We start from the raw sequence: 13286 nt of genomic DNA on the forward strand, positions 1-13286 counted from the left end.
TTATTCACAGAAACATGATACTAAGTAGGTCAGTTTGAGAAATAGTAGATTAGCAACTGGTGCAAAAACAACTCACAAGTTCTAGTCTAGGGGGTTACACAGACCCAGCCACACTCAGTGCAACATTGCATTGGTTTTATTCCTCCCAAATGCTAGTTTGTGTCTACTCAGAGGTAAAAGATACTAAATTCCATGAATTTCTAGGCAAGAGTGTGTAGGATTTCAGCCTTACTTCAATCAATTTCATACAGCTTTGCAGAAAATTCAAAGTTAGGCTCATTGTTACATTTGCACATCCATCCAAGGTCAGAGAACTTTGTGACTTAGATGCAGCCTTGCAATCTTTAGCAGAATAATGTAGAGAATTGGATAACAAAGATTTTCAGGAAGAGTTGTCTATATTTGAAAAGAAACATTCAAAGTCGTGTTTTGAAAATTCAAAACGCCTTTGAATGTTTCTTTTCAAATACAGACAACTCTTCCTGTTACTCCTTGTTGCCAATTAGTTCTCATCCAACATTTTGCAACTCAGATCAGATAGCCCAAGCTTTGATTAAATTGAACTAATTTGCCCAACTGATGGGAGTAAGTGAATTCAGCTAATGGAATTAATTCCAGTTTTGCACTACCAGTTCACTTTTTATGAACGGTTTGTGCCAGTTAGGGATTGTTATGCAGTCTGTTTATGTTTTTTGTTATTGTTTATATTTTTATTATTGACACACTCACACTAATGTAGCTATTTTTAGGCTGCTGTTGTTTTGCCATTGCATTACAGTACCCTGCATTAGCTTGCTTTAAGCCTATTTAGAAGGCTGAGGTATTTCTCCGTTTTAAGTCTCTGGCAGTCTCCAAAGCAGGCCCCTCCAGTAAGATTTAAGAATTTTAGCATGTGACCCGGGGCGTCTCGCTAGAGCTCCCTCGTTATCAGCCACTTTATTATGAAGTCACGCTTATCACGAAAAAGACAACGAAACGGCTCCTTTAAAAGGCGTGCGCTGCTTGCCTCTGAAGTTTTTGCTTCACTTCCGAGTCGAGGAAGATCCGGTTTACAGAAGGAAATCAAGGGCGCGAATGCGAGTGCTTGAAAAGGTGGGAGGGGATTTGAAAAGACAGGCAGGCAAGCTTGGATTGAGTCGAGCTTTACGTAACGGGTCAGCCTCTACTCGTAGCTCTTCAAAAACTCCTCTTCCTGTTCCCCGGGTGGGATTCCCACGCGCTAGCTGTCTATCCAGGTCTATGCTTCCAGTGTTGTAAATAAGCAGAGCCGGGACACGCCACCGTTTCTAGAGGAAACAGGTTGAGGACTCTGCTCTTAAAAGTGGCCAATCTCCTAGGCGCGTCATTTTGCAGAGCAGTAGGATTCAGTGGCGCATCCCTAGGATTGCCTTTGCGATCCCTTCTTAATCTGGTTTGCTTGCTTGTGGCTTCCTGTGTTACAGCCAGGGACTGTAGTAATGGTGGTTTAGACTAATCTCATAATGACTGAGTTGAACCCTATTGAGTTCCCCGGGGGTGGGGGTGGGGGATTTGGAATGGAAGGTAATGCTTTTGAGGAAGGTAACATTGAAATGTTACTTAAAAAGAGTTGTGCCAGTGTAACAAATACAGATTCTGTGGCATTTGTATACAGGAATCGAAATGGATTCCTCTCTTACAGATGGAAAAGCAAGCGTCAAATAAATCCTTATAAATATTCTGCAAAATCCTCTTGGATCATTGTACTTTGTATTTTCAGGTCTTCTCCATTCAGGTTTTGACTTTTACATATTGGATTACTGGGTATCAGTTTGAAGAATGTTGTAAAAATATAATTTGCCCATCTGGTATTGTTACAATGAGGAATGGAATAATGTAAACCATTTGATTAGAACTGTTGGCCAGTAAATTGGGTGAGAAATGAAAGAGTGGGCTGTGCCCATTGTTGCACACTACATTCACATTAATACAATTTTCTGTGAGCATGATCTATTTTGCATTGAAAATAGTTTCACTGTTTTTAAAGTGTCTCAGTGCATATTTCAAAAGAGGGAAGGCCCCAATTAAAATGATGCTTGAAAACTCATTGTTTTGATGGCACCTTTTAAATTAAAGTGTTTTCTAAAACCTTATCCAATTAATTAAAGTTTGAAGCCCTTTATTGGGTGCTATCTGACTTCACAACACAGTCTATAATTTCCAGACAATTGACTTGAGTAAATCTGTCAGAGCGGAAACATTAGTTTTAATGGATTTTAAAAGATAACAGATTGATTTAACTATACTGCCTTTGTGGATTTAGAGCTATAAAAGTTTATGCCACAGTAATTACTGAGGCTTGCAAAAAAATTTTTCAGAAGGTATGTATATTGTTTTTTAAAAATGCTTAAAACTTCTTTATGTCATTCAAGCAAAGCCTGTTAGTCTATGGCTGAAGACACTAGAGAATGTAACCTCTACCACACTCTTACTAGCTGGGTAGACACAAGAGATTTTTAATTTGTTATTCCATTTGCAGACAGATAGATCTTTATAACTCTTCTGCAAAATTCTCTTGGATCATTTTGAGGGTGTTCTTTTTTTTTTTTTTTTTTTTTTTGCTTGCTTGCTTGCTTTTAAACTCTGGGTGACAATCTATGATAGCTCTAGAGTTAGAATAGCTTTACTGTTAATTTGTCTACATGTCCAGGAACTGAAAGAACTATAGATCAGTAGGATGATCCACACCTTTTTTCTAGTAGGATGATCCACAGCTCTAGGCATTCCTCCTTTTGAACGGTGTTATAGGAGGAGGGGTTTCAAAGTTGATAAATGGCTGCTACTTGAACCTTCTACATTGAATGGAAAGGATAGATTGGATTTTGAGTTGTATCCTCTGTCTATCCATGGAAGATGAGACAAGAAGAATTGTATAGCTTCTTGGCCATCTTCCTACTATGTCTGTCTGTCTGTCTGTCTATCTAAGAGAGGATATATAGTGCATTTTAAAATTCCCAATTTCTTTATATATAAAGAAAAGTGAGGATATGTAGCGCATTTTAAAATTCCTAATGTCATGCTTTACCCCAAAAATTGGGCAAACTCCTAATCTGTGTCATTTCTGACTTTCTATAATCAACAATAAGACTAAGGTACACAATGTCTGCAGTTAAAGGGATCCATGACAGTGGCTATTCTGAGAGTATATTAACGGCAAGTCTGAAAACCTGGACAGAATGAGGGTCCATATAAAGTTTCCAGAAATATTAAAGCAGAGAGAGAGAAAAACTGAAATAGCAAAAAGGGAAGCACAAATAATCTTAATTTGGGGATACCATACAGAAGTCATTTTATATCAAACATTCTTTGTTCAAAGAATTATGTGATTATGTGTCTGTTTATTGAATTTAAATTTCATTTAATGTTACAAACTTATAAATAAACTGCCGAGTTTCTTCAGAAAAAAAGTATTTGAATCAGTGGGGAAATCAATTTTTATTTACTACCGGTTCTGTGGGCATGGCTTGGTGGGTGTGGTGTGGCTTGGGCATGGCAGGGGAAGGATACTGAAAAAACTTCATTCCCACCCCATTCCAGGGGAAGGATACTGCAAAATCCCCATTCCCTCCCCACTCCTGAGGGAAGTATATTGCAAAATCTCCGTTCCCACCCCACTCTGGGGCCAGCCAGAGGTGGTATTTGCCGGTTCTCCGAACTACTCAAAATTTCTGCTACCGGTTCTCCGAACTGCTCAAACTTTCCATTACCAGTTCTCCAGAACCTGTCAGAACCTGCTGGATTTCACTCCTGATTTGAATTTAGGAGAAGCAGGCAGGCAAAAAGACAATCCTGAAAACTCTTGACGATACTGTAGTAAACCAAGGAAATGTTTAACCAATGCTTAAAGCATCAATTTAAAAAAGTTAATGCATGCTTTTTCAGATAAATTATGTATTCATTCTTTGTAATCTGAACTATTGCCAGAGGAAAGACTAAAACATTGGAGGAACACTGCAAATACTGCTAGAATTGTATTCTTGAAGGGACTGATTCTGGCCCTGTTTTTTTAAATTTTCCCCTTACCTTTATCAATAGTTTCTAAAAATGATCTAAATTAGATTGTTCTTCAGTGTATAAGACTTCTGTTTCTATCTTCTTCATCCACAGACGTTAGACTCGAATAACTAAAGTTGCCATGAAATGTATCTGCATTGGTCTTGTTTTTGCCCTGGCTTTTCAGTTTGTTGATGCTACATTGTCAAAGACAGATTTGAAAAAAGCTTCCTCAAAAACACTGGAGGAAAAGGTAGGAGAACATGGTTGATTTTCTGGCATTAATCTCTGATTAGCAAAGATACTTATCAAATACTGTGCGAATGTTGTACTTTGACCTAGGAGTATTTTCTTTGAATATAAACTGAGAGTGCTTGACAGAAATCTATTAATTTCACAATGATCTTCTTGATTTCCAGTTAGGTAGTTCTGTAGTGCAGCTCCCTCCTAGGTAATATAAAATTTTCATTTAATTGCAAAATAATGTGTTCTATTTGGTAACAGTATCTAGTTTGTATTCGTGGTTGAGGAAATACGTGTTACAAATGAGTAACAATGATTTTAAAATATTCCTTTTTTTCTGGTAGTCTATTATTTAAATACCATGGATGTACTATTATTTTACTAGTATTCTTTTATATACTCAGGTATAATTGTAATTCTTTTTATACATCCAGTGGCCTTATTCATGCCACATATCTAACTAATTCAGTCAATGTACTAAGATGCATCCTGATCTGTAGCATAGACATTTCTGAATTTGAATCAGAAGCAGGGTGAATCAGAGGCAGGTAGACTGCCTCTTTCCTAGTATCTTTGATTTCGGTGACGCGACTAAACTCATGACTTCCCATCGATCTATATAATGTTAAAATTTTTGCTATGAGTTTTAATTGGGCAAAATGATGCATCATAGGGCAACAATTTTTGAACCAAGGTACTGTATTTTTCGGACTATAAGATGCACTTTTTCATCCCTAAAAGAGGGTGAAAATTTGGGTGCGTCTTATACTCTGAATGTAGCCCTGCCAACCTGCCGGCCCCCACCCTTTGGCCTCTGCCTCCCAGCAATTTACCTCCTTGCAGCAAACTGCAAACACCCCGTTTCAGCACAGGCTGATTAGCACAAGCAGTTGATTGTCTGTTGGATCGGCCTCCCAACCCTCAGCTGTTTCAGGCTGCAGGGATTTACCATTGCCTATTGCCGCGTAGACCTCTTGCAAGCAGGCAAATTGCTAGGAGGCAGATTTTTTTTCTTCTGCTAATCAAACTGTACTGAAAATGAAACTAAAGCAGACTGCTGTGCTGGGAGGCAGAGGCAGAGTTATTGTGAGTGTTTTATGAGTCTTATTTTCTTCTTTGTGTCCTTTTGTTGTAAAATTTCTGTCTAGAATCAACAATTAGCTGGAATTTAAAAAGCATTTCACTAACTTAATTAAAATGTTACCTGAAGAAAAATAAAGAGAGGGGAAAAAAATCTTTACATCTAACAGATTGCATGCTGAATAATTTACTGATTCTGATTACAATACCAATCTATGCAAAGAAAAAAACTTAAAACAGTTCCAAACGGGTAAAATTTCATATTATTTCCCATATCCATGCACTAGCGTATATCTTGTTTTCCTTTCCAAAAAAGGTAGGTGCGTTTTATAATCCGGAGCGTTTTATACTCCGAAAAATACGGTACCTTGAATGGGCTAACATATAGAATGAGTTAAAAATCCAGGTCCCATAACTCCTGACAGAATCAAATTTTGTAAAGTTGTGGCTGCTTTAGGCTGCTGCTGTGATTGGGCTACTGTTGCGGTCTTGTGATGCTCATTCTAAACATTCAGTGACAGTTTCCCTGCCACTCTCGCAATCCCTCACTTCTTCCCCCTCCCAGCAGCAATGAATTGATTTACGTGGCTTTTAAAGAAGCAGCAACAAAGGGACTCTAGGCAGTGTACAAATAAAATATTAAAACATAAAAAACAGCACATAAAATTTAAAAAGAGGCAAGGGTGATTAAAATTCAATGTTAAAGTTTAATTAAAATGCGGGAGATATGTAATGGAACAATGATGTCATGATGTATATGGCAAAGCTTCGTTTTTCATTACAATGACATGCAATTCAAACTGGCCAATAGTATGAGCAACATCTCTTTTTGAATCAACAGCCAAATGATTGGTCAAGAATATTCAACTTGAAGAGACAGTTGTTCCTCAAGTACCTTATTAAAACCCATGGTCTCTTTGGTAGGTGATAGGATTGATAGAGTATTGCAAGCTGAAGATCACTGGCAGCACACTACGGAAGATGCTAAAAGAGAAGAATCCCCAGAGCAATGAGAAATTTGATTTGTCAACAAATATCAAAATCAACAGTCCACAATTGTGGAACCAATTCAAGAATGCCTTGAATGTTTTAAGATTTCCTCTACATTGAGAGAAGTCCTGATACTGATATCATGATAAATAAGAGACATCAGAAACAAGCTTTTCTGTAAGTCAGAAAAACAAAAAAAAAACCCTTTGAGAAATTCGGAAAAACATTTGAAGAATATAACTTGCTAAAATCAACAACTGGTACGGTACAATCAGAGTAATGGACATCAGGAATTACTGAGTGAATTGCAATACAACAGGGACAAACAGCAAAAAATTATACTTCATAATGAGCCCCTATTAAATAATGAACAAAGAGCAGTATATGACCATGTGTCTTAAATGCTTGCAAAGCAGTCTTATTGATACATCAGGAAGAATAGGAAAGATATTTTTTAACAACTTGATCCTTGATAAAATAAAGGGAGATGGAGACATTGCTATTGCTATAGTATCATCTGGAATTGCGACTGCATTCATGCCTGGTGGTAGGACAAGATACTTCTCAAAGTGAATGAAAATGCTCCCTGTAACATTGAAAAAACCTGCAATACTGTAAATTTGCTTTGACAACAAGCTTATTGTCTAGGATGAGAGTTTCATGATTGGAAAGAAGGGTTTTGAAACCGTAAACCTGACACTTGACAATATGTGTGGCAAGAGTGAGGCCTTTGTGGGAATTTTAACCATTTGCTGTGGTGATTTCTATCAGCTTCTAGCAGTTGTGAAAAGAGGAAATGATGCTGATCATGCATTAAAAAACATGCTTATGGAGAAACTTTGTCAAGTCTCAACTGAAGAGAAGCATGTGATTGAATGAGAAAGAAGATATTCTGAATTCTTATTGGATGTTGTAGAAAACAAAATTCAGAAAAATCAAAATGATGAGATAGAATTAATTGAAAATGTGGTTCTCCAGCAAGAATTATGGAAAATATATATACATTTCATTTACCCAACATTTGACAATTCTGCAGAAAGTTTCTCAAAGAACTCTATTTTGGTTCTCCTCAATGAAATGATGAGAAAAAACAATGTCACATGCATTTAACACTTCCCTGGAATGATGAAAGAACATTATTCCTTCAATGCTATCAGTGAAGGAGCTAACTCTCCTTCCTTTCCAACAGAATTCCTTAAGTCAGTTGAATTCTTTGGATTGACACCACTTAAACCAGGATTGAAGGGAGGATCTCCCGTAATTTTAATAAGGAATTTTGATCTTCCAAGACTTTGCAATGGAACATGGATGATCATGGAAGAATTCCACAAGAATCTCATTCTAGCAGAGATAAACATTGGTGCATTTAAAAATGGCGTCATGATTCCAAGAATATGCTCAATTTATCAGAAGGTGAAGATGTCCCTCTTCAGCGTACACAGTTCCCAATAAAGTCATGCTTTGCTCTAATTATTCATAAAACGCAAGAGCAAACCATGGAGAATGTGCTGATTTATCTGGAGAAATTTGTATTCTAGCATAAGGTAAAGATAAAGGTTTCCCTCACACATCCATGCTAGTCATTCCCAACTCTAGGGGGCTGTGCTCATCTCCGTTTCTAAGCCGAAAAGCCAGCGCTGTCTGATGACAATCCCACGATCATGTGGCTGGCATGACTAAATGCCGAAGGTGCACGGAACGCTGTTACCTTCTCACCAAGGTGGTCCCTATTTTTCTACTTGCATTTTTACATACTTTCGAACTGCTAAGTTGGCAGAAGCTGGGGCAAGTAACGGGAGCTCACTCCATTATGCGGCGCTAGGGATTTGAATCGCCGAATTGCCGACCTTTCTGATCGACAAGCTCAGCGTCTTAGCCACTGAGCCACCACTCCCCTGTATTCCAGCATAGCCCACTGTATTTCACTTTAAGATGAGGAAAAAAAGTGAAAACATTATAGAGTGTTCTGAAGGAATGACAGATCAATCACAAATGTTATCAAAAGCATTATTTGGTAAAGCATCCACATTTGTTTTACCATGCATCTTTCTTCTTTAATAAAATGATGTTTTCTTCTTTAATTTTAAAACAAAATAATAGCAATCCACCTGTGGTCATTCTGTTTTTCTATTTAGGTAAGGATATATCTCTGCAATGATGAACCAATGGGGCACAGGTTGTCTAGTATCATCTAAACCCAGAAAGTAAACAAGTGTAGCTCCCTCTTTTAGTCTTTAGCACAAAGAAGAGAATGGTCATGCAAAATGGGATTTTTCTATCTACTGTTTTTCTGTTCTTTGAGCTTTTCCTTCTTTTATTCTAACTCTAACTAAGCTACTACAAATATTTCCTCTCAGTTTCATCATTCATCATATCAGATAAATCACTTATCCTGGAAGGTGTCAGACTTGAGCAGAGTTATGTGAATCAATAATAATAATGATAATAATACCAGAGTCGAAGAAAAAGAACTGGAAAAAATCACGAAATATCATGACCTGGCCATTGAAACTACGCGATTATGGATGAAACATGCAACAGTGATACCCATTGTCATCAGGACACTTGGTACCATGTCCATGAATTTTATAAGATACATCAACAAATTGCAGCTTCCTGCAATAACACCAGCAGAACTGCAAAAAACTGCACTACTTGGAACATTGTACATCTTAAGAAGGTACTTGGTTGATACCTAGGACGCTGGCAGCAACCCGTATTAACCATTAGCATCAGTCAATGATATTTGTGATGCATTTTTGAATGTTCAGTTGACTGAGTTTCATGTTTAATGAATAGAATAGAATAGAATAGAATAGAATAGAATAGAATAGAATAGAATAGAATAGAATAGAATAGAATAGAATAGAACAGAACAGAACAGAACAGAACAGAACAGAACAGAACAGAACAGAACAGAACAGAACAGAACAGAACAGAATTTTTTATTGGCCAAGTGTGATTGGACACACAAGGAATTTGTCTTGGTGCATAGACTCTCAGTGTACATAAAAGAAAAGATACGTTCATCAAGAATCATAAGGTACAACACTTAATGCTAGTCATAGGGTACAAATAAGCAATCAGGAAACAATATCAATATAAATCGTAAGAATACAAGCAACAAAGTTACAGTCATAAGTGGAAGGAGATGGGTGATGGGTGATGGAAATGGATGAGAAGATTAATAGTGCAGATTTAGTAAATAGTTTGACTGTTGAGAAAATTATTTGTTTAGCAGAATGATGGCGTTCAGGAAAAAACTGTTCTTGTGTCTAGTTATTCTGGTGTGCAGTGCTCTATAGCACTATTTTGAGGGTAGGATTTGAAACAGTTTATGTCCAGGATGTGAGGGGGTCTATAAATATTTTCAGAGCCCTCTTTTTGACTCGTGCAGTATACAGGTCCTCAATGGAAGACAGGTTGGTAGCAATTGTTTTTTCTGCAGTTCTAATTATCCTCTGAAGTCTGTGTCTGTCTTGTTGGGTTGCAGAACCAAACCAGACAGTTATAGAAGTGCAGATGACAGACTCAATAATTACTCTGTAGAACTGTATCAGCAGCTCCTTGGGCAGTTTGAACTTTCTGAGTTGGCAGAGAAAGAACGTTCTTTGTTGTGCTTTTTTGATGACATTTTTGATGTTAGCTGTCCATTTTAGATCTTGCGATATGGTAGAACCTAGACATTTGAAGGTCTCTAATGTTGATACTGTGTTGTCTAGTATTGTAAGAGGTGGAAGTATGGAAGGGTTTCTCCTAAAGTCTACCACCATTTCTACAGTTTTGAGTGTGTTCATTATATAAAGTATATAATAAGGAGCAATCACTACCACTTGTAGCTTCCAGTTATGTGGTTCTGCAGCAATATGAACAGATTTTCACCAAACAATTATTTAGGAATAGATGCACTACATACAACTTTGTATTTGAAATTTGCTTTTATATAAGAGACCTCAGATTTTCTGATGTGGTGCTGAATATTAGTTTTACTTGTAGATATGCAATCATCAAAGCATCCAGTGTGCTTTTTTTCAAAATAGTAACTATAAAGACATAGAAAACACTTGTAGCTTGGGTTTTAGATTTTGGCAGTGGTTTTCTCTCCAAGCTTGTTTCAATTTAGTTTCTGAACATTTTGTTACCAGACTAGGTAACATCATCAGGAGGATTTTCTCGTCCTATTCACCTTCACTTGTAAGATGTCTTGTGATGATATTACCTAGTCTGGTAACGAAACGTTCAGAAACCAAATTGAAACAAGCTTGGAGAGCAAACCGACTGCCAAAAACTATAAAGCCATATTTGTGCATACCTTATGACTGCTTAGTAAGTCCTCGGAATAATTGTCAATTATTGTAAATATGTTAGAAAATAATGATCCAAAGGATTTTTAGTAGATAATGTTAGATCCATTGTTTACACTGGGGAAATTCAGATTGGTAGAAGGAGATGGCCGAGGGAGGAAAAGGAGATCTTCACTACTTTTCCTTGTACTTTTCAGATAGTTTTGATCTCTCCAGGGCAGCATGAGAGGTAATGTAGGGACCATGAGAAACAGGAGAGCTGCTGTGGCCCGCCAGCGGCCTGCGTGGATCATGGCTGATCCCAACAACGAGGAGGCTGGTGTGGGGTTGCGCCAGCAGCCTGCGCAGCTGGTGCTCACGTCGGACAGCGAGGAGGCTGAAGAGGATATGCCAGAGACAGAGACTCAGCCACGGCCTTCAGAACCTCCGGAGGCTTCTTCAAGTGGAGAGAGCAAAGTGGAGGAGCCTCTCCTCAATGCTCGAGCACGCAGGGCTACCAAAAGGCAGGAGTGGCTACTCAGGAGGAGGAGGTCTCCTTGAGAGTAAGGTTTGAGGATAATTGGCCACTCCCTTAGCCTATTTACGTTGCATGCAGTTAGTAATTTCTTGCTGGAAACAACATGTAATTATTACAGAGCATTTTGGAGAGTGAGTGTCTTATCGTATCTTGTTTTCTGGGCTGGTTGCCAACCTTTGCCGGACTTTATTTTTGGTACATTATAACTGATAAGTGCCGTTGGTGTGTGTCACAATTCTTGGGAAACCGGAGCGGGGGCAGAACAAGAGTCAACTACATCACCATCCACCCTATGCTGCATCTCTCTGCTTCTGTGAAGTTGGGATATGGTCTAGTGTTGCCAAGGATATGCTGAATTTAAATTTGGTCATATATTTGGTCATCAATACTTTTCTTTCATTTCTGGAGAATTTACACACATTCCCTTTTCTTGGTTATGATTATTAACATAGCAGCTAATCCCACCTGTTTCCAGTAGCAACCAACTTGTGTTTGTAAGTAGGGTGTGAAGACAAGCACTTTTCCTGTGTTTTTTCCCATCTTATATTTCTAAGTGCACTACTTCACTATTACGTTTTGGTCCTGCAATTTTGAAGGACCCTAAAACTACTACCCTTCCTTGAATTGTGTGCTAGCAATCGCTTTAAATTAATTCTACAATAACTTTATTTTGACAGACTCGTCATTCAAATCAAGCAGTACAGGAGCGCGGTCTAGTAGTTACTGATCCAATGGCAAAGGATATTGTCCTCGAACACAAAAGCTATTGTGCTACGAAAGGACGTGAACACTTCTTCAAGGGAGAAACTTTGGGCTACATTACACCTGTAAGTATGGAGTGAAGTTGAGGCGCAATAACTGGGTGACTCTGGGCCAGTCACTCTCTTTCAGCCCAGCCCACCTCACAGGGTGGTTGTGGGGAAAAATGGGAGGAGGAAAATGTCTTTGATGTTTGCCACCTTGAGTTATTGGTAAAAGTGGGATATTAATTAAAACAGAGTAAAAATACAGGTTTCCTTTGTGAAGGGGTACCCTTCTTTTTGCAAATCAAGAAATAAAACTTAAACTAGAATTGAGGACCTTAATCTAGTTCTTTTGATATAATTCAGTGATGGCGAACCTTTTCAGCACTGAGTGCCAAAAAGGAAGTGCGCGCATGCCTGTGTCGCAACCTGGAAGAGGAGTTGCCCAGGGCTCATGCACGCCCCCGAAAATGAACTTCTGGTTTCAGCTACTGAACTTCCGGTTTCAGCTACTGAACTTCCGGTTTCAACTACTGAACTTCTGGTTTCAGACAGCTACTCTTCCGGATTTCTGACGCACATGCGCACATGATGATTAGCTGGCCGGCGGGCATGCTCATGCAGGAAAACGGAAAACCAGCTCTTTTAGTTTCCGACACTACCACATGCAAAAAGGCCAGCTGATCATCGCGCGTGCATGCGCGCCAGAAACCCAGAAGAGGAACGGGCAACGCCACACGTGCCAGGTGACATAACTCTCTGCATGCCACTTCGGGCACACGTGCCATAGGTTCCCATTAGGGGTATAATTTATATTTAAAGATAGTAAATAATGTAGCAAATCTTTTTTCCTTTTCTTTTTTTTATAGTGGAATAGCCATGGCTATGATATTGCTAAAACATTTGGAAACAAATTTACAACAATTTCGCCAGTCTGGCTGCAGGTGAAGAGAAGAGGAAAGGAGAATTTCCAGGTGATAGGGCTCCATGACGTTGACCAAGGTCTGTGCTTTCTATCTTCTACCTGAGACCTCGATCTAATGCTTCTTCTGCCAGGCTTTTCAGTGTTAATCTTGCATTGTGAAAACATGCTGAGTTGGATAGAAATATGTCTTTCTCATGGCTGGTAGGAAGGAAGGAAATGTAGCCAGTTTATAATAACCAGGTATGTTCTATGCAATACAAAATACATTTAATCCCTGTGATGCCCCACATTTTTACTTCAGCTAAGAATGTTATAAAATCCATAGCAAAGTCATCTGAAAAAGAGAGACTGGCACAGCTATGTCAACTTTCTAGCCACATTCTCATTCATCAGGTACTTAAAGAGAAGATAATGGGTGTTTGTGTTCTCAAACTCTGGACTGACCCAGTGTACAAATAGAAGTGGCATCTATA

General features: G+C 38.5%; 1 protein-coding gene across 1 annotated transcript in view; it reads left to right on the forward strand.

Moving 5' to 3' along the window:
* CHID1 (chitinase domain containing 1) overlaps positions 1-13286 on the forward strand; it is a 117122-nt gene that overhangs the window by 585 nt on the left and 103251 nt on the right. The window contains exons 2-4 of the mRNA XM_034416840.2: positions 4126-4264; positions 11823-11972; positions 12758-12890. Coding sequence (XP_034272731.2) covers positions 4154-4264; positions 11823-11972; positions 12758-12890 — 394 coding nt within the window. The 5' untranslated portion in view covers positions 4126-4153. The remainder of the gene's footprint in view (positions 1-4125; positions 4265-11822; positions 11973-12757; positions 12891-13286) is intronic.

The sequence above is a fragment of the Pantherophis guttatus genome, chromosome 1 (genome assembly GCF_059756535.1).
Source record: "Pantherophis guttatus breed Tessera chromosome 1, ASM5975653v1, whole genome shotgun sequence".
Classification (NCBI taxonomy): Eukaryota; Metazoa; Chordata; class Lepidosauria; order Squamata; family Colubridae; genus Pantherophis; species Pantherophis guttatus.